This window comes from Panthera pardus, unplaced genomic scaffold, assembly GCF_024362965.1.
Source record: "Panthera pardus isolate Hobbes unplaced genomic scaffold, ASM2436296v1 HiC_scaffold_15, whole genome shotgun sequence".
NCBI classification, from domain to species: Eukaryota; Metazoa; Chordata; class Mammalia; order Carnivora; family Felidae; genus Panthera; species Panthera pardus.
The window spans coordinates 22,832,906-22,853,823 of NW_026526710.1; the positions used below are offsets into that span (position 1 = coordinate 22,832,906).

The 20,918-nt window shown below is 56.5% G+C and overlaps 3 protein-coding genes across 3 annotated transcripts; 1 reads left to right on the plus strand and 2 right to left on the minus strand.

Moving 5' to 3' along the window:
• The first annotated feature begins 388 nt into the window (after nucleotides 1-388).
• ESS2 (ess-2 splicing factor homolog) lies at nucleotides 389-9,631 on the plus strand. The gene is given in 11 exon segments (XM_019435642.2): nucleotides 389-562; nucleotides 1,336-1,491; nucleotides 1,493-1,505; nucleotides 1,593-1,694; nucleotides 3,880-4,049; nucleotides 4,163-4,280; nucleotides 4,583-4,716; nucleotides 5,436-5,538; nucleotides 6,506-6,615; nucleotides 8,613-8,728; nucleotides 9,237-9,631. Coding segments are annotated over 11 exon segments (1,434 nt in total). The 5' UTR covers nucleotides 389-430; the 3' UTR covers nucleotides 9,517-9,631.
• Nucleotides 9,632-11,546: 1,915 nt separating this feature from the next.
• On the minus strand, nucleotides 11,547-12,879 carry TSSK2 (testis specific serine kinase 2). Its single transcript, XM_019435643.2, has one exon. The coding sequence runs from the start codon at nucleotides 12,752-12,754 to the stop codon at nucleotides 11,666-11,668; it is 1,089 nt and encodes a 362-aa protein (XP_019291188.2). The 5' UTR covers nucleotides 12,755-12,879; the 3' UTR covers nucleotides 11,547-11,665.
• Nucleotides 12,880-17,258: 4,379 nt separating this feature from the next.
• On the minus strand, nucleotides 17,259-18,920 carry TSSK1B (testis specific serine kinase 1B). The gene has a single exon (XM_019435537.2). It carries the CDS (start codon nucleotides 18,571-18,573, stop codon nucleotides 17,461-17,463), a length of 1,113 nt encoding a protein of 370 aa, XP_019291082.2. The 5' UTR covers nucleotides 18,574-18,920; the 3' UTR covers nucleotides 17,259-17,460.
• Between the last annotated feature and the right edge of the window lie 1,998 nt (nucleotides 18,921-20,918).

Here is a 20,918-nt window from a genome sequence, read left to right on the forward strand (position 1 = left end):
TTTCTGGCATAAAGTTGGAATAAAAACTTTGAAACGAGTATATAGCCAAAATGTGTTTTTGTTAATGATATAGAAGCATACCCAATGATTATTTTCGAGAAACCGGAATTTCAAGGCCTTTCAATTTAGCAGTGCTGGAATTTTTCAGGATCAGAGTGAGTGACACGCCCCTTAGTCTCCCACACCATAGCGACCCCTGGTGCCCATAGTCCAGATTCGGAGGACCACAGCGGGGAGGGGCAAAGACTACAACTCCCATAAGGCCCAGGGATTATAATGGCGTCACCACGGAGCGCGGGCTGGTCTTCAAAATGCGCAGCTCTTCCATTGGTGGGTTGTTGCAAACGCCTGCGCAGCTGGCGCAGTTCCGCCCCCGCCGTCTCCGGACCCTGTTACGTGCCTGTGCCGCCCGAGCGGCCCTGGGATAGCGATGGAGACGCCCGGCGCATCAACCAGGGCCCTGCTGCTCCCTGCCGCGTCCGGGCCCCGGAGGAAGCGCGCGGCAGGGGAGTCGCTTGCGACGAGCAAGCAACGGGTCCTGGACGAAGAAGAGTACATCGAGGTAAGACCTCGATGAAGACGCTAGCGAATTCTAGGTCCCTTCCCCGCCTCGCGCTCTTCTCGGGCCCCTCCTCTCGGGTCGTGGCAGTCTCGTCCCCTCGCGGAGGTGGAGCCACTTGAGTCCGTGCTTTTGGGGTGTGGGCAGTCGGAGAGCCAAATAAGTACAGTTCAGAGTGAGGTGTCTTGATGGGGGAGGCACTAGTAGTGTTGCTAGAGGAGAGTGGGGGCGGTTTATTAAAGTAGGAATGTGGAAGGATGGTAGCAAAGAGGACTTTCTAACAGAGCTGTTTGTTTTTGGGAGGCCTCTGGGACAGGCAGGTGGCATTAGTGGACAGCTAGGTGCACAGACGTGCAGCCAGGAGCAAGGTCTGCCTGGAGGTACAGATTTGGGAATCTCAACCAGTGCTGCTGGTGGGGGTGACAGGCTGAAGTCATCCAGGTAAAGGGTTCAGATTGGAAATAGGAGGTTACAGGTGGAATGAAGGTGGCAACACCCACCTTGGTCCAGCTAGTGTGGAGGTGGAGCCAGTAAAGGAGAATGAGAGTGACCAGTGAAGGGAGAGAGAAGGGTTTCATAGAAATCAGGTGAACGTTTAGTAATGTTAGGTGTTGCAGAAGATCGCAAGGTATGCTCATCGTCATTGGAAAGTGCAGGTAACCTCAGAAGATCATTGGGTTGGACAGAGGTTGGGGGCATCAGCAAGGACCTTAGCATGTACATTGGTAGACGGAGAGGCAGGTGTGAACTATGACTTTTATTCTGACTTCTGACAGGGCCTCCAGACAGTCATCCAGAGGGACTTCTTTCCTGATGTAGAAAAGCTGCAGGCCCAGAAAGAGTACCTGGAAGCTGAGGAGAATGGAGACCTGGAGCGGATGCGTCAGATTGCCATCAAGTTTGGCTCTGCGCTGGGCAAGATGTCCCGAGAGCCCCCCACCGCCCTGTAAGAGCAACAGTGGGTGGCTGAGAGGGGAACTCCTGCTGAGCCGATGCCTTGGACTGGCTCTAATCCCTACCCCCTTCCTTCTAGATGTGACTCCAGCCACATTTGAAACCCCTGATGTGCACACAGGCACCGGAATGGTGGGCAACAAGCCCCGGGGCCGGGGCCGAGGCCTGGAAGATGGCGATGGTGAGTGAGCGGTTGGGTTTGTCTAGAGTCTTATCCTATGTGGCCCTGAGGGGCTGGTTCAGAGGCAGATCACATCTTGTCCCTGAGGGCTCTGTTTGCTTACATGGCAACCCATGGCGCCAAAGAGCACTGGTCTAGGAGACAGAAGATCTGGGTCCAGCTCCCAAACACAGGGCAGTTCTCTGAGCCTCTGGTCCTCCTCTGTGGAATGGAAATCTTGCCACCTCTCTCACCAGCCTGCTCACTGTGTGCCAGCCCCTGCCCAGTGGGCTTCATGGGCCTTGGAGGGCCCCTTTTCTGCTGTCTCCTTACAGTGCCTCAGGGCCTCTGCACTTGTGTCTTCAGAGTTAGTCTCTTCCCCTGGATAGCTGCACATCTCACACCTTCTCTCCCCTCAGGTCTCTGCTCAGATGTTACCCGTTCAGGGAAACCTTTCCTGACCACTGTCGTGTCCCGCCCGCCCCCCCCCCCCCCCCCCCCCCCCCCCACAACGTGAAGTTACATCACCTTTCATGCATGCTGCCTTCCTGCTTGGCTTTGTTTTCTCACTGCAGGACATGGCACTTAAAAAGGCATTTCTCTACATATTGCTTCTTCTCTCCACAAGAGCTTCTTTGTCTCACCTCTGTGTGTATACTTTGTATCCAGAACAGTACTCGGAGTGTTGTGGGAATAGAACAAATGAAAGAGTTGTCTTCCTCAGTGCATGTATTGGGGATCGTGACATGTTCCAACTTTATGAGGGATTTTTTTCTAGGAAAGAGCATTTTGAGTCCTGTTGGACACGACTATACTACGTACTACAGGACTTTCTCATGATCAGTTGATTATTTTGTTCTTAGTAGAACATCAGTGCTCAGACAGATAAGATGCTGTTCTCTACCAGGTTCTAGTGTGCAGTGTGTTGTGTGTCTACACGGACAAAATATTTTCTGCTTCAAAATCCAGCTCTTTGTGGGGCCCTGGGTGGCTCAGTCAGTTATGTATCCGACTTGGGCTCAGGTCATGATCTCTCGGTTTGTGAGTTCAAGCCCCACATCGGGCTCTGTGCTGACAGCTTGGAGCCTGGAACCTGCTTCGGATTCTGTGTCTCCCTCTCTCTCTGCCCCTCCCCTGCTCGTGTTCTGTCTTTCTCTCTCTCAAAAAAATAAATAAAATGTTAAAAAAAATTTTTTTTTTAAGTCTACTTCTTTGTGCCCTTACCATGGTTTGTCATGTTGTGTCCTTGGAGTTTGATTCTCTACTGCAACATGGCAGATGCATCACAGGCAATTTGCAGATTCCTTTTCCTTAAATACGTGTTGTCAGTATATCTAAGAATCATTTCGGTGACCTAAGTGGTAGGTACCATTATCATTCACATTCACAGGTGAGGAAGCCTAGACTCAGGAAAGGAGGTCTCAGGGCTTGTTGGTGGTGGAATGGGGTTTGAGTTCTCTTTCTGCCCCTGGGTCTTGAGCTTTTAACCACTGTACTTTGTGCAGTCTAGGAGTCTGTGTGTGGTCAGGACTCAGCAGAATGGGAGACAAAGCTCTCCACCTAATGGGCCTGCTGAAGTGTGTACCACTGTGCACAGTGCGATGGGACCACCTCAGTAGGGGTGCCCCTTTCTACGGCGGTGGGAGGGGCGGCTGGAGTCGCGGCCCAGTGTCTGTGAGGCCCCATGTAGAGTACTGGATCATACGGGGTTCCTGCCATCAAAGCCTGCTAGCAGGTTAGGGGGCTTAGGTGACAAACCATCCACCTGTAGCACAGATACCAGGAAGGGAGGAGCAGGCAGGGTAAGAAACCCAGGGATGGAGGGAGAGCTTGGAGCTCTGAAGGTGGATCCTACCGGATCGGCACAATTTTGGCAGGGCGGGACCTGACTGTGACCACCTGCCTTTTCTGTAGCCCCTGGATGTCGCTCTTCTGGTCTGAGTCAGACATAACATTTCACCTGACATCCAGCAGTTGAGGAGAGCCCCTGAGTGCTCCCTGGGCAGTTGGCGGGGGGAGAGGGGGGTTGATTCTGCCCCTAGGAGGGGAGTTGTCTGATGGTGTGGGCTCTCATCAACAGACCCACAACCAGGGTGAGGGTTCCATCTCTGCTTATGAGGTAGCCTGGTTCCTGAGATCTTGTGACTGCAAAGCAGTGTTGATGCTGTTTGTGATTCTGTGTCATCCCACCTATGCTCCTGAGCAGGAGAGGCTGGAGAGGAGGAGGAGAAGGAGCCCCTGCCCAGCCTGGATGTCTTCCTGAGCCGGTACACAAGTGAGGACAATGCTTCCTTCCAGGAGATCATGGAGGTGGCCAAGGAGAAGAGCCGGGCACGCCATACATGGCTCTACCAGGCCGAGGAGGAGTTTGAGAAGGTGTCTTTGGGTACAGGGGCACAGGCATCCTCTGTCAGGATGGAGGGAGTCCTGGGGCCAGGGGCACAGTGCCTGGGCACCTCTCTGACCCTCACTTTTCCCCTGTGATGCAGAGGCAGAAAGATAATCTTGCACTTCCGTCGGCAGAGCACCAAGCCATTGAGAGCAGCCAGGCCGGTGTGGAGACCTGGAAGTACAAGGCCAAGAACTCCCTGATGTACTACCCAGAGGGTGAGCAGGCAGGGCTGGCAGGTGGCGTGGCATGGGACAGTGTGTTTGGATCTGGCCTTAGGGTGTGTGTGGGGGTCTTTGCTCCCTAGCATACTGGGCCTCGGAGGTGCCCTGGTCTGTCTCGGGGCAGAGGAGCCTCTGTGTTGTCAGTGAGGGAGTGAGGCCGTCCCCTGCTTTACTAGGCCCCGTGCTTCTGTTCACTGGGGAATGACTTAGTCTCTACCTCAAGCCTTGAGTGCAGGGCAATAATGGGGACCCCCCACCCCCTCTGACACCGCTGCCATCTTGTCTCCACCTGCCAGGTGTCCCTGATGAAGAACAGCTGTTTAAGAAGCCAAGGCAGGTGGTGCATAAGAATACTCGCTTCCTCAGGGACCCCTTCAGCCAGGCCCTGAGCAGGTCCCAGCTGCAGCAGGCCGCCGCCCTCAATGCCCAGGTGAGTGGCAGGGGCTGGATGTGGGCACAACCTCTCTGATCTTGGCTGCCTTCATTAAATTAGTACCGTTCTTGGGTTTGGCAGAGACTAGCAGCGTGGGAGTATTTGGAGCTCCTGTGCGGCAGGGTCCTGAGCCTTTTCTCGACTGTATGGGCTTCTACTGGGGCCAGAGATGTGTGGTGGGTCAGTTCTGCCCCTTGTCCCTGGAGGACAAGGACATGAGAGAAGAGACGCTGCTGGGAGCCAGTCCAGTCTGGCCAGACCCACACCTCTGTACCAGGCAGGGCAGGGGTAGGTGGGGTGCGCAGGCTGGGGCGCAGTGAGGCTTGGTGGGGCAGACAACAGGGGTTTCTGGGGCTGGGTGTCATGGTGCAGTGGTGACTCCAGGAGAGGGAGAGGCAGGAAGTGAGGAGACTGTTTTGTAAGCTTCTATAGGTACCTGTGGGAAAGAGGTCAGAGCACATGTGTGCCAGTGGTCAGTGTAGTTTCCTGGGGGGGGGCCTAAGCTGGTAGTCCCCGAAAGCAGCTTTTGTGGGGTCTGGCCTGAGGCCAGAAGGAGGGGAAGCTTCTCTTCTGATACCTGCTCTGACAGGTCCTCAAAATCTTTGCAGGGGCCAGGGTCCTTCTCTCTCCAGCTGTTCCTGTGCATTTGCCCTTCAGCTAGCTGGGGGGAGCAGGCTTGGCTCCCCCTTAACACTGGTCTGTCTTGTTTGTTCCAGCACAAACAGGGCAAGGTGGGCCCTGACGGCAAAGAACTGATCCCCCAGGATTCCCCCCGAGTGGGCGGATTTGGATTTGTTGCAACCCCCTCTCCTGCCCCTGGTGAGTAGTGGACCCTCTGTCAAGCTGGCCCCCTGATAGGACTGCCTGTGGGGAGGTGGGCTGCTCAGTTGGCTCTTGGCACCCATGACACTTCCCCATGTCTGCCCTGTGCCTCATATGACTCAGAGACCCAGTGTCCCACCTGTGCAATGACAGGGCTGAATGGGGCCATGGGCGGGCTGGATTCTTAGGGAGACCTGATTTGAGATGTGTGAGTCCCAGCCCATTCAGCCGGGTAGTCTTCGTGACTTGCCCTGAGCTTAGCAGGACAGACTGGTTTTGCTGGGGACCAGGGGTGTCGGGGCTCTACTGGACAGACTGGCTGCGGCAAGCATGCTTAAGGGCACGGGGAGGCTGGGCAGGGGGAGGCTAAGTGTAGGGGCATAGGGAAGAAGCTCTGGGCTCCAGCCCTGCGTGACCTCGCAAGGAGATTTATGAGACTTGGGGACAATCTCATGGTGCAGGTGGTGTCCTCCTGCTCTCCCGAGCATTGTCCTCTGTATTTTGGGCTGCTGGTTGCTGTGACATAGGCCAGGGTATATGGAGGCACTACAGGTTTGTGCAGGGTCCTGGGAGGTTTGGGTGCTCTGAAAGCCCCCAAGTGTCTCCCCACCTTGGGGTGGCATGCCATAGCAACTTCTAGGCGGCTCCCCTGGCCATGTGCTAGGATGGGGGCCTGGCTGACCCAGCCTGGCTTCTCTGGGGAGCCCCCTTCCCAGGCTAAGCCCCACAGCTCTAGGGGCCTGGGCTTGCCTTGGGCTCAAAGTAGCCTTGGCATTGTCATCTCAGAGGGCAGAGGTACCAGGTCCCAGAGTCCCAGGGAAGGAGAGTGGGCCAACTGCCAACCTTGGTGTATGTTAGCTGGGATGCTCATGGTGGGAACTGGCTGTTGTAGGAGAGAGGGCCCGGCAGGACCCCCACCCAGATCCCCTGGCCTGAGGTAACTGTGGGCCCTCTCCATCCACAGGTGTGAACGAGTCACCGCTGATGACCTGGGGGGAGGTTGAAAACACTCCCTTGAGAGTGGAAGGATCTGAGACCCCCTATGTGGACAGGACACCAGGGCCAGCCTTCAAGGTGGGTCATGGTGAGGGGAGCTCAGGTGCGACCCTGAGAGGGTATGTGGTCCTCTGAGAACTTGTAGCTCAACACACAGAGGATGAGCTAGCTCCCACTGGTCAGACTACAGCCTACTGAAGGGCCAAGCCATGCTCCAGGCTGCATACCTGCACAGGTACTGCACTTCAGAATAGGACCAGAGCACTAAGGACAGGTGTGGTTGGACGGAGGGACTCGGGTTGAAGTCAGGGCACCAAAGCCATGGCCCTTTGAGTCTGCAGGACTGTGGACCGGGGAGGGCCCCAGAACCCCAGTGTTCTGTGGGATGTGGTTTGTGTCTTCAGGGGGTTGCGTGTTTACAGAGAGAGGACTCTGGTTACAGGAGAGCATGAATCAGGAGGCACTTGTTATTTAGAAGTTGTCAGAGTGGGGGAGTTATGAGGCCTGGAGCAGGTAGGGAAGGGAAGCTAAGTGCCAGATGGTTTGTACAGATGGGATGGCCTAGGATGGTGTGGGGCCCCAGAGAAGCTTTGGGAGGGCAGCGTGCTCTGGTCTGCACAGTTTGTTGGGGGAGCCGAGTGACATAGTTTAGAATGTGAAGGAAGAGAAGTCTCTGGAAGCTGGGAGCATGCTGTCCTGTTCTTGGGGTGCTGGGCCAACACTCCCAACGTGGAGTGCTAGGAGATCACAGGAGGCGGAGGTCAGTGATGTTGCAGAGGGCAAAGGGTGTGGGGTTACATCACGTGCCTTGAAACCCCAAAGAGTCAGACACAGAATTTGGGATTAATGTAGGTCTGTTGCATGGGGAGCTGGGTCACACATGGTCTTGAACTGGCCCCTCTAAACACTTGCAGTGGTCAGTTTGAAGTGCAACAGAAAAAGAGGTCTCATTCACTATAGCAGCAGAAATTTAGAACGACTAGCAATAATTAAGCTCTTGTAAAGAAACCACAGGCGAGTGCTGCAGACTTACGTAAGGAAAACTGCTGGAGCCTGCGGGCCCCACCGGGAGGCCTCCCTAGCATAGCTCCGCTCATTCTCCCCCGAGGATTTCTGAGAAGCAACGCATGTCTAGACAGAACGTGTGCAGAGGATTTTGGCCCCTTGGTTCTTAAACTTGCCTAGCACACAAGGATAACCAAGGAAAACTGAAGAGAGGAATGACAGGGAGGAGCGTGTGCCTGCAGGTGTTAAGGCATGCCACAGGTATAGGTGTGTCAGAAGTCTGCCCCTGGTCCTAGAGCCTATGGGGCAGTAGGGAAGAGATTCTGAACAAACCTCCGTCCAAATCAGAATTCAGGGTACACGAGAGACAACAGCTCAAATTGTGCTGAGTAGTAGAGTATGTGGAAATGAAGTTCTTGATACATAAATGGAACGAGTTCCTGGAAGCAGAAATATTAAGTGTATAAGTCAATGTAAAACACTTAGAAGAAAATAATAGTATTTAATCTGATTTTGAGGTAGGAAGGGTTAGATCTTAAGGGAAGTGAGGTTTAGATTATACTGTACGAAGTGATAAACTTAAATACAGCAAAAAAAAAAAAAAGAAAAAAAAAAGAACACGTAAGAGAAACTGAAAGCAAATAACTAAGAGGGAATTTGTATGGCATAGCTTAATGTAACTGATGTGGGTAAAACACTAAATAACGAACAAGCACTTTAATAGGAAAAAAGAGGCCAAGGATGCGTCTCGGGAAGTTCTGCAAAGAAATACAGAAGGTCAATAGATGTTAAACAGAAAGCTGTTTACTCTGGTAGTCACAGAGAAGCAGATTCAAAAAGACCCCTTTCTTTCCTAAAAGACTGTCAGAGGTTCATAAGTTGGCAATGCTGGCTTTTAGGGGTCCGTGAGGACAGGCAGGTGGGCAGTTCAGGCAAGCTTTTTGGGGGGCTTTTAGGAAGGTGGCAGTGGGTTGTGAGGATCATGGGGGCCACGAAAAGAGGCAGGTGCCCCACCAGCAAGGGACTGCCTGATTCAGTGGCAGGCTACCCACACACTTGCTGTCATGTAGATCTTGGAGCCGGGCCGCAGGGAACGGCTGGGGCTGAAGATGGCCAACGAGGCTGCCGCCAAGAACCGGGCCAAGAAGCAGGAAGCCTTGAGGAGAGTGACGGAGAACCTGGCCAGGTGAGGCGTGGCTGACCTGTGTGGGTGGGGGTCTCTCCCTGCTCCCACATGGCCCCACCCCCTGCATATGGATGCACAGTGTGCAGGGCAGGCCCAGGCGTTCTGTAGTGGGTCCTATAGCAGCTCCTCTGGTCCAGGGCATGGCCTGTTTGAACCAGGATGCAGGGCCCCTCTCCGTCTTTTCCTTCTTCAGCCTCCTCCTTGGCACAACCCTTAGAGACACCTTTGGGCCCCTTGTCCCGCTATGAGCTCCTGTCAGCCCTTTGGAAACAGGTGTATCATTCTCCTTGGAGAGAGTTGAGGTCCATCCCAGCCCCACAGCCAAGGGCATCACTACCACTGAACCTTAAGTTTGACTACACTGCTGTGTGCCAGGCCACCTGGTATCCTCAGCCTGTAATGACCATGCATCTCCCATGTATCTTCCTGTGGGGCCATGGGAGGCCCTGCTGCGGTGGTGCCCACATGGGCCTAATGGTGCCTCATTCACCCACTTCTTCCATCCCAGCCTCACCCCCAAAGGCCTGAGCCCAGCCATGTCTCCAGCCCTGCAGCGCCTCGTGAGCAGGACGGCCAGCAAGTACACAGACCGGGCCCTGCGGGCCAGCTACACCCCATCTCCAGCACGCTCAACCCACCTCAAGACCCCAGCTGGTGGGCCCCAGACCCCCACGAGCACGCCGGCTCCTGGCTCTACAGCACGCACCCCCCTCAACCAAGATCCAGCCTCCATCACGGACAATCTGCTACAACTCCCTGCCCGGCGCAAAGCCTCAGACTTCTTCTAGGGCCAGGCCCGGGTCGGGCCTGTGGAAGCTTTGTGGAGCCTGCAGGGCAGTTGCCCACTCAGCAGAGGACTCCGGCCTTCTGGGGACCCAGGCCCGGGCCAGAAATGGTGACTGTCCCAGGAGCCACAGAAGAGATGCCGTGCCTCAACCAGACTGGTACAAAACTTGGCCCTCACAGCCCTTGGGGTGCATCCCACGGTCTTGTTCATACTCTTTTCTATCAACCGCCTGTCTGTTTTTATTTAGCTGTCATTAAAGAGCACCTAGCACCATCTGGCAGGCTTCTGTGTCCGGCCTGCTCTGCACGGCCCTTAGGTGGCCCTCGTGCCTACAGCACGGTCTCAGGACTGCAGGCCTTCCTGGAAGGAAGCTTCTGGGTGAGGTGACCCTTGGAAGACCAGGGTGTCTGGCCTTTCTTGCCACTATCTACATTTCTTTCTGTGGCACCCCCGAGGCTTGGAACCTGCCCTCTGGGCTGAGCTCACAGCACATTGGGCCCTGCCCCCCAAGTTCTTTCCCTTTGAGGGAAGTAGGGAATCCTTGAAAGTTTCCATGCCCCTCATGTTCTGCTGGGGCTCTGGGTCCAGGTCTCCAGCCTCCCCAGCCAGGCCCAGCCCTTGTGGTTTGCTGGTGACAGGGCTGCACAGGTCCTACGTGTCAGACGGCCCCTCACGTGAGGCACCTTCCCAGTGGCCTCAGCGTCACCTCCAAGTACCTGGTCTCCAGCTCAGAAGGGGCAGGGCTGTCTCTGTCTTCCTGCCCTTCCATCTCCCAGTGCTCTAGGCGCTGCCTTCCATACGCTGCTGAGTCACTAGCAGGAGCCGTGGGTAACAGTAACCTGGGTCACCGTGTCAGAAGCAGTGGGGTCAGGTCCCATGCAGACCCCATAGCACCATGTGCACTACAGGCCACACTTGCCCATGACCCAGAGGGCTTTGGTGCCCAGGCCTCCTAGGGCTGCTTCACAGGGAGAGGGGGGACCCAAGCTGGCTCCCAGATGGGTCTCTTCGGGCCTCAGGTAGGGTCAGGTTGTGCCCTTCTAGGGGTTTGCACTGCCCAAGAAAGACAGCCTGGAATCTGCTCAGACCACAGTCTTTCTCTTCTTGAGTGTGCCCAGCCCTGTACTGGCCGTTGTCTTGGGTTGTTCCGCATGGGTCCTGGCCGCCTCCATGAGTGCCATGTTCCCTGAAGGCTGGCGTGGGCTTGCTGCTTGCCTGGGCACCCACTAGCCTGTGCTCCTCAATTCCTGCCAGCTCCCAGGGGGCTGAACCCCAGCCAAGCCCTGCAACTCACCAGGGGGGTGGGACTGAACTCAGCAGGTGGATCCAGGACTGCCGGGGGGGGGGGGGTCAGAAAAGTGTGGCCTTTGGTGCTTTTCCCCCACAGGGAAGGGTGGGCATGGGACAGAAAAGCATAGAGGCAGAAGTCTGAGTGGGATGTGAGTGAGATACAGAGGGAGATGCTGTCCAGGCAAGGCCACCTAAGGCCAAGCGCTGGTCCCCTTGAGCACTGGCTGGTGTGTGGGGTGGACGAGATGGGGTGGAGAGGGTGTGGGTGAGAGGTCTGGGCTGGGGCTATTCCAGCAGATGAAAGGGCACTCGAAGGGCTGAGGTCACTGGTCTCAATCACAGCCATGGAGGGAGCAGAGTACATGGAGAAAGGGGCTGTCTGAGGGAGCAGGATGGGGTCAGGGTCGGGTGGGCCGTGCTGTGCCTGAGCAGGAGAGACACGAGCAGCTGGCCAGCCTGGGAGGTGCTGGGCCCCGGGGTGGGTCAGAGGGAGACAGTGAGGACCTGGCAGTGGATTGCAGCTGAGGTCTTCTTGCCCACAGGGCCTCGCTGTAAGTCTGCCTGTGCACCCCTGTGCTGGAGACCCCCATGCCACAGGGAGGGTGGTTGCCTGAGTCCTAGAGAAAAAGACTCCTCAGGGGCCACTCTTGTGCATGTATACACTTTGTGGTTTATTTGGTGGTCAGTAATTAATGTTTTTGCTACTAAGTGCAAGAAAGCTAATAGAACATAATCAAAATAGTGGTTTAATTGACAGATTTTATTTGTTCCTTGCACCTGTGCCTTCTTCAGCTCCTACCTGCCTATTTAGTTTATGTGGGTGCACACCATGCACCACGCCCCCGGGGCCCTTAGCACCGCTAGGTGCTCGCTTTCCCCACCTCGGCTCCGGTGACATGATGATCTTTTGCCTTGGAGGTCTCAGCCAGCCTGTCCTCCACCCTGTCCTCATTCTCAGGCACTACCAGTAGCCGGTGCTGGGTTTTGGCCCCCAGCTTGTGGTCAGGCCGGTGTTCGGGCTGGTGCTCGGGGCGAGAGGCTGGCCGGGTGTCCAGTTTGCACTGGGTCCGGTACTTGCCCTCACCCTCCCTCTTGAAAGAGGCAGAAGACATGGCTTTGGGCTTGGGGGGCTGCAGCCATGAGTGGCTGAGGATCTCGTCAATGTGCAGTCGCCGGTTGACGTCCGGCTGCAGGATTCGGTAGATGAGGTCCTTGCACTCGCCCGTCAGGTTCTTGGAGCGGGGGAAGTCCACGCGGTGCTCCTTCTGGATGCGCAGCATCTTCTTGATGTCAGAGTCATTGTAGGGCATGGAGCCACAGACCATGATGTAGAGGATCACGCCCAGGCTCCAGATGTCGTACACCTTGGGCTGGTAGGGGATGCCCTGCAGCACCTCCGGCGCTGCATAAGCCGTCGACCCACAGAAGGTCTTGCTGAGGATGATGCGGCCACTGCCGTCCCGCGGGCAGCGCTTGGAGAAGCCAAAGTCAGAGAGCTTGATGTTGAAGTCCTTGTCGAGGAGGAGGTTCTCGCACTTGAGATCTCTGTGGACAACGTCCAGATCGTGGCAGTACTTGACAGCCGAGGAGAGCTGGCGGAACATCTTACGAGCCACGTCCTCGTGCAGCGCTCCCCGACACTTGATGAACTCAAGGAGGTCGCCCTGGACCCCGAGCTCCATGACGATGTAGATGCGGCCATCAGAGGTCTCAAAGATCTCGTACGTCTTGATGATGGAGCGGTGGTTGACGGTTGCCAGGATGTCCATCTCCCGAGGAAGGAATCTCTCCACAAAGTCGGTGGGTGTCTTCTTGCGGTCGATGATCTTGACCGCCACGTTGAACTTGAGGCGCTCAGAGTAGGCAGATTTGACTTTTGCATATGAGCCCTTACCAAGATTGATGCCCACGATGTAACCTTTCTTCCTTAGGACCGCGGCATCGTCCATGGTGCCAGGTGTGGCTGGCGCCGCTGCGCTCTACATCCCCTCCCCACGTGGGCCAGTGGGCATTGTCCTCATTTACACTGTGAGGAGCTGTCTGGCTGGGCTGGGCCTGGACTTGGAGGGGTGTAACGCTCAGCATTGTCTCTGCGTGACTTCAGCATGTGAAGTCATAAAGCCAGGCTGCCGGGAGTGGGGACTGAGTTGGGTGAAAACGGGGCCCCTGGAACCCTGGAAGCCAGGCTGGCCAAGCAGGAAGGAAGTCAGTACCCAGGACTGCGGTAACCCTCCCTGCTCCTCCTCTTCGCTGTGGCTTCCCTGTCATGAGTCAGGCCCAAGGGAGGGCTGCCCAGGCCAAGCCAGAGTGCCAGCCCCATGCCCATTTCCTTCCCCTGGCTGTGGGGACCGACACTGCATTGGTCCATGTCTCACTAGGGCCGATTTCCTGCAGCTTTTTGCGGGTATGAAAAAACCTTCTAGGGCTGGTATCCTTGGAATCGGTGGCGCCTGGGAGGGATGGCCCTGGTCTGGCCAGGCTGGCTGCTGTTCCTAGCCTTATGAATGAGAGCAGCTCCTGTTTTGGGTAGAAGGCTGGGGAGAAGAGTGCTATTGTGGCGGGCAGGGCCTGTGTGGGTGGGAAGGCAGGCAGAGCTCTGGGCCCCAGACTGACAAATGCATGTTCTGAGGGCTGGGGCGTGCATGGAGGATGGGCTGGGCCTTGGTCAGGTAGAGGAGGTGATGAGGCATCCAGGCAGGGAAGAGCCTGGGAGAGGTGAGGGCTTGTTCTGAGAATGGCTGAATCCCACAGTCTGGAGTGAGGTGGAGGAGAAGGAAAGTGGCCGCTTTGCCGTGAGTGGTGGGCAGTCATTGCAGGGCCTGGGGCCAGAAGAGCCATGACCCAAGTCACATTTCAAGATGGTCCTTGGCAGAGTGCAGAGAGAATGGGCTTCAGGGTAAGTGGAAGCCAGTGCCTTTGACCAGACAAGAGGAGGATGGACCAGGGTGGCCCTGTGGGGACTGGGTGCCAGAGAGAGACAAAGAGTCTGGTGCACTGGTCAGTGCATGGGCAGGGCCTTGGGTGGAGCTTTGCTGCTGGGGGTCCTGATAAGAGTAGGCACCTGGATGAGGAGGGGGTCCTGAATTTGTGAGGAGTGGGCATGATGTGGGCTGGTGCAACCCTGATGTAGCACCGTTTGCATCTCTAGAGCTGTTTTTTGCACCTGAAAGCAACATGAAAACCCTTTTGTTTTTGCTTTGGGAATTGGGGCATCCTATGTGTGTCTCCTTGGGTAGTTTGGAAGCCCTGCTACTTATCTGTTCTCCATCACAGGCATCCCATGCCCACACATAGCTCACTGCCAGGGTGGGTGTGCCACGTGCTCATGTTCAGGGGGGTGGGAGAGGATGCCTGCCTCTATGTGGGTGGTTGGAGGGGAGGTGATGAAGGAGCCAGTGTGCAGCTGATCTACAGGGCCCTGCCAAGTTGATGAGGGGTAGGACGTGCCAGGCAGATGTGCCACCTTGGCCGGAGCACAGCCGTGTGGACATACCTGGGGCACGTGCGGAGCTCCCTGCATCTGGAGGTTTGTGTGGAAGATCTCAGGGGCAGGGCAGCCAGAGTCCAGATGCCAGCCAGGAGTGACTGCCTTCCAGCTGCCACGGCTTCCCTGAGGCCTGCTCCCAGCTCTTGGGAGCTCCTGTTACAGTAGCTTTAGCTTGAAGCCTGCTTCCTCCTGGGACGTCTTTGGTCACTCCTTTGCATCCCAGAAGGGGTTGGCTGTGAGGATTTGCAGGCCAGGACCCAGGAGCGTGACAGTCTCCCCTGCCTTTCTCCTGCACTCCCAAATGTGCTATCTGGGGGTACCCCCTGCATGTCTGCCTTTTTGGCTGACTCTACCAACCCACCCACTTTTCCTTGTTTTGTGGATCCTGCTCCCTCACACTCTGCCCTTGCCTGGGACAGTGTGACCTCTGCGGTTCTTGGGGACATGGTGGAGGAGGCACAAGCTGAGCTGCCGCAATGGCAAGCAGATGGCATCACCCAGCACATGCACGTGGAGGCAGGCATGGGAAGGGAATGGGAAGTGCTAGATCGGACCTGGGGCCTCCAGGGGTACTCCCAGCCTGCAGCCCTGCGCATGTGAGACCTGCAGACTCTGGGTAGGCCACTTCCCTCTGAGTTTCGGTTTCCTCTGTTTCTCCACTCACCCCATTGGCACTTGAGGATTGGTTCCGGATGCTGGAGTTCGCTGATGAAGCAGGCCCATGCTTTCCTGAAGCCCAGAGGACAGGGAGCTTCAGTGTCACACGAACAGCGCCAGTGCCCGGTGGTGGCTGTGCCATGACACGGGAACATGGGGCTGTGAGGAAGAAACTGGGGCTGGATTTGGGGAGGCTGGGAGGGCTGAGGTCTGAGGAGCTGGTCACATGGAGGAGGACAAGGACCTGCTAGAGTATGTGATAGTTTGAAGGGACACAGGGTGGCAGGGGTGTGCAGAGGCAGGAGGGAGCGCTGCAGACCATGGAGGCCATGGTGAAGGTCTTGATCGTAAAGCCTTGGGGAGGGTCACTGATGGGGTCTGAGCCAGGGCTGACCCCAGTGAGTTGAGCGGCTCACAGGTGTGGCCCCCTGGGAAGGGGTGGCCTTCAGTCACCTGGGCTGCCACTCTGTGCTGTGTGATTTCAGGTAGTTGCCCACCTTCTCTGAGCCGTCTCCCCACCTGTAAAGCATACAGTAGATGCTCCTTCCTGGGGCCCCTCCTGCCCAGGCTTGCCTTGTGGCTGGGCTGTAGTCAGTTGCTCCCAGGCCCTCGTGCTGCATATCATCCACTGCCTCCATGTGGCCACAGATGACCAAGCAGAGGAGGTCCATGAGCCACTCCTTAGGATGTCCCCACTCCAGCCAGCCCCATGTGCTCTGGAATTTTACTCCACCACCAGATGAGCTGTATGACTCTGGGTTCCTAGAGCCTCTGGGAAAAATTGGGTTGTTCCTCTGGTATTACCCAGGGCCTGTTCTGTGCCTGTACCTTGGCACTCACAGGCCTGCCCCAGAAGAGTTTATAGTGGAGCTGCCAAGTCCAGAAAGCTTTGTGGAGGCCACAGCCCCTCGGCTGATCCTGGAGACGTGGGCAAAGTCTGCAGGGATGCATCCACAAGCATGATGACGTCATGTGTGTGTTGGGGGTGTGAGTATTGGGGGGGGGGGTTGCTGGGAGGCCAAGAGGAGCCAGACCTGGGATGCCAAGGCCAAGCACTGAGATCCTGAGGGCAGTGGGATCCAGACTGTGTGCAGGAGGTGGCTGTAGCCACTGGAGAAGTGACAGGGTAGGTAGAGGTAGCTGAGCTGTGTGTTCCCATACACAGGAGCATGGAGATAGGAAGATAGAATGTGTGAAGGTGGCTGGAGGGTGGGGGGGCCAAGAGGAGAGATGGAGCGGATGTGGGGAGGGGTGCAGAGAGAGCAGGGCCAGGGCACTCACAGGACCTCACTTCTCCCGGGGCTTGGGGTTAGGGTCTTTCCAGGACAATGACATGGGCAGGGGAGGGGTAAGTCTGAAGACTCTTGTCCTCTTGATGTGTCAAACCTGCAGATCCACACGAGGTTGTCCAGAGTGAGTGCGGAACAGGCAGGGAAAGGGGCTGCCGTGGCTGAAGTGAGAAGAGCCTGAGAATGACATGGGTGGGCCTCACAGGACACAGTAGCCAGTGGTGCTAAACGCTGGCCTCCTCTCTCTACAGGACACCTATGGCCATAGGGGACAGGACTGCATTGTGAGCACACTTGTCCTCTCTCCTCACCAATGTCTGCTTCTCCACTCTGGCATGGATCATCAACCCTGGGGGCAGGCTGGGGACTAGAAGGGAAAGAGAGGTAATCAAGGCCATACAGTGACTGTGGGACAGGCAGGCTGGGTGGCACTGGGCCATCCAGCGCCCCACCCCCCACCACTTCCTCTGGGCAGGGAGAATGACCAGGGGCAGATGACTCAGGGCAGGTCCAGAACTGGATGCTGGTTGGCCATGGCTAGTAGACAGAGCAGAAGAAATGAGTTGCCTAGCAGGGTGGGGAGCTCAAGAGGGGTTGAGAGCCTGGTTCACCTGCTCCCTGCAGGGCACTTCCCCACCGGCAGCCTTGAGGAGGCAGTGGCACTGGGGTGCTGAGGGCCCGGACCCTCAGCCCCAACTGCAGACGGAGCCCTCTGCCTCCCGCTCCTCTGCTGCAGGCAGCCACCTTGCCCTTCGTTATCCTGTCCTCTCTGTGCCCCCTCCCCCTCCTCAGCACCGTGCTCATGGCCTCCCTCTTGAAGTAGCATCTTCCTCGCCCAGCTCTTTGCTCTGGTCCAGAGCCTGAGGTCACAGTTGGGGCTGGGCACACTGGGATTTATTTTCCCAAACTGGAGGTGAAGTGCAGTGTGATCTGAGAGTGGGGAGCTGGCGGGGGTGGGGTGGGGGGAGTGCAGGATCCTCTCCCTGGATGACTGCAGTCAGCCGGGGCAAAGACATCCACTTTGGGGTCTGCACTAATATTTATTGTTTTTTTAGCCATGTGGGTTACCAAGTTCAAAGGGAAGGAGAAGGAACTGATGAAAATAGTGGCTCATCCAGGACAGTTTTCCTTCTTTGGCTTGTCCCTTGGCTTCTTGGTCTCAGGCTCAAAGCCATGAGCTCTGCATCATTCCCTGCCAGTCCCCTGGGCCGAGAGAGGCTCGCTAGGTGTGTGTCTCTGGAGGCCGTGAGGGAACCCCCTCCTCTGTTTCCCTGCTTTGCAGCTCGCCATTAAGGCCTGTGGGATCTGACTGCCTTGACACCCGCATTTGCATCGTCTCCTCATCAGGTTTTGACTTGGACTGCATCTCAGGCCGTGTCTCGGACCGTGCTTCCTCCTGGAGCTCCAGCTTGGTGGCTGGGGTATCAGGAGTATCAGGGGTCCACGAGGGCTCAGCACCCCGGGAGCTCTCCCCCTCCTCGTTGATGACTCCAGAGGACAGGCCCTGTGCCTTGGGCTGCACCCAGCAGTGGCTGAGGATCTCATCGATGTGCAGCCGCCGGTTGATGTCCGGCTGTAGCAGGTGGTAGATGAGGTCTTTGCACTCGCCCGTCAGGTTCTTGGAGCGGGGGAAGTTGATGCGGTGCTCCTTCTGGATGCGCAGCATCTTCTTGATGTTGGAGTCATCGTAGGGCATGGAGCCACAGACCATGATGTAGAGGATCACACCCAGACTCCAGATGTCACACACCTTGGGCTGGTAGGGGATGCCCTGCAGCACCTCGGGTGCTGCATAAGCTGCTGACCCGCAGAAAGTCTTGCTAAGCATCAGTCGGCCACTGTCATCCCTCGGGCAGCGCTTGGAGAAGCCAAAGTCAGAGAGCTTGATGTTGAAGTCCTTGTCGAGGAGGATGTTCTCACACTTGAGATCTCGGTGGACAATATCCAAGTCATGGCAGTACTTGATGGCTGAGGAGAGCTGGTGGAACTTCTTGCGAGCATCATCCTCGTGCAGGGCTCCCCGGGTTTTGATGAACCCGAGGAGGTCGCCCTGGACCCCGAGCTCCATGATGATGTAGATGCGGCCATCAGAGGTCTCAAAGATCTCGTAGGTCCTGATAATGGAGTGGTGGTTTAGCGTGGCCAGAATCTCAATTTCCCGGGGAAGGAATTTCTCCAAGAAGTCCGTGGGGACTTTCTTGCGGTCGATGATCTTGACCGCCACGTTGAACTTCAGGCGCTCAGAGTAAGCTGACTTGACTTTTGCGTACGAGCCCTCTCCCAAATTTATCCCCAGGATGTAGCCTCGTCGCTTGAGGATGGAAGCGTCATCCATGGTGCCGGGAGCGCCCAGTGCCTCTGAGGCTGCCCTCTACATCCCTGCGGGACATGGGCCAGTGGCGTCCTTGTTTACACTGTGGACAGAGAGTCCTCTGGGCTGGCTGGGCCTGCTGTTCCTGCCTCCTAGAGGCCAAGACTCTGGGGTGGAATGTTGAGCATCGTCTCCCAGGTGACTTCAGTGGGTGAAGTCATAAAGGAGGAGTGCTCTGGGGGAATGAGGCTCTGGCCTGAGCCACTTGGACTTGGAACCCTGGAAGACCAGCCAGTGGGCTGAAACAGACCAATGGCCAGCGAAGAGTGGCCGTGCACTTGGCTGGGACCTGAGGTACAAGAGGGCTGTGGGGAACACATCAGTGTGCTGGTGCTTCCAAATCAGGAGCCAGACCTGCTTGTGGGGCTGATTATTGCCACATGAGGCATCCCAGGGAATCCAGGGCAAATGGTCCTATTAGTCTGCGTCCCAGAAGGAAAACTAAAGACATACTCAAGTTAAGGGCAGTTTGAAGAGTTTATAAATTCATCTTTCTTACAAAGGTGGGAACTGAGTGTAGGGTAACCCAAGGGTAGTAACAGACCCCTGGAAGGGAAGGTGGGTCACTGGAACCTGGGAAGAGTGTAGAGGACCACCTTGAGAGAGGCAGTGACCTCAGGTGGAAGCTGCAGTGACCCACAGGGAGGGAGCTAGGGAAAAATATCCCTGATCTCTTTTCCCTCCCTTCAGCTCTGGAGGTCCTTGGTGGTGTCTACACAGGAAATCTGCAGGCCATGTATGTGGGCCAAGGGTAGAGGTGGATCAGGATGGGCAAAAACTCCTGTGCAGTGACTGCAATTTCAGAGGCCAGGGTTTTGCCTTCTCCCTGCATAATTTCCCTGTCCTACTCTCTTCATCTGAACCTTTGCTGGCCTGCTTCTCCAACAGTGGCTCTGCAGGGGAACAACTGGCTGGGATATCTGCTCTTAGCTGTGAGTTGCCTCTCTGGGGTCTGCCTAGCTTGTAACCCTGGCTGGGCTCCCACGGCACATTAAAAGCTATGCCTGAATCCCTCTGAGTGCAGCAGCTGCTTCTGGGAATGGTCCATGAGGACAATGCAAGCAGCCAGGGCAGTGTTGGACAGGGACCACTGCTTCTGCCAGCATGGGGGCCCCTCTGCTGTGACAGGCTCTTTGTCTAGCACCTGCTACAGGCTACAGCCCAAGAGAGCAGGAGCAGGCAGGTCTGGCCTAGCTTTGGGTTTAACCTTGGCCATATCCACTCAGAGGGAGTGGGTACCTCTCTCACTGAGTGACTCTGAGTGTCATAGGCTGGAAACCTAGGACATTCAGGAGGATCATGCCTTGAAAGAGCTTGAGAGGACTACTCCTGGGGAGTAAGTTGGTGGGGCTGGAGGTGGGCCAGGCTAAAATGGGTCCCCCTTTTTTCTGCTCCCATCTTCACCCTCTTCCCCAGCCCTGACACCCTGTGCCAGGCCTTGTGTGCATGGCTGGTGGTCCTTCCATTGGACAGCCTGCTCCTCTCCTACTGAGGACACTCCCATTTGCTGTGCCCTCTTCCACAGTCACTCTGTTCCCTGACAGGTGTGAGGTCAACACTGGAATCGTCTCCTGAGCCTTTCCTCTATGCAGACGTGGCCTGCTGTGGCAGCAGCTGTGCCCAGCATTCCTTCCCCCTCCTCCCACATTGTGTAGGCAGAGTTCTTCCTCCAGAGGCCAGCTTTGCTCCACAGTCTAAGATCTGGGCTTCCTTGTCAGCGCTCCTTGTAGAACACTCCTTTAGGCTATTTCTTCATCTGAAACATTTTCAGTAGTGTGTGCTGGTTCCTTACAGGGTGGCTCTTCCATTCCCCCATCTCCCCACTTCCTCAAAGCATGTCCGGGTTCCTCCAGTTTTCCTTATCCCTTTTCCGCAGCGGTTCTTTTTAAAGACCACTGTAGGGAGCACTCTTGGGCCGCTGACAGGACCTGGGCCTGCAGGTATGCAAGGTGTGAAGAACCCTTCTTCACCCGGGACCACTTTGGCTCCTTGTCGCTCCCCTCTTCCTTCACGCTCAGCCCTCCAGGGCCACTCCCTGCCCCTCCGCGCCCCACCTCATCAGCCCCACTGCACCCCGACCCTCTGTGTCCGTCAGCTTGGCCCCGTTACCCCTCCCCCACGCCCTTGCCCAGCGCGTCCAGAGCTCGTAACCCAGCCCTTGGCGGGCCCTACCACCCAGGCTCCACCCCCGAGCCCCACCTCTCTGCATAACCAATGGTACACTTCACTCCTTATAGTTCCGCCCACCCGTCGAGCCCGCCTCTCGGTTCCCGCCCCCACCACCTTCCCAGCCTTAGGCCTCGCCCCTT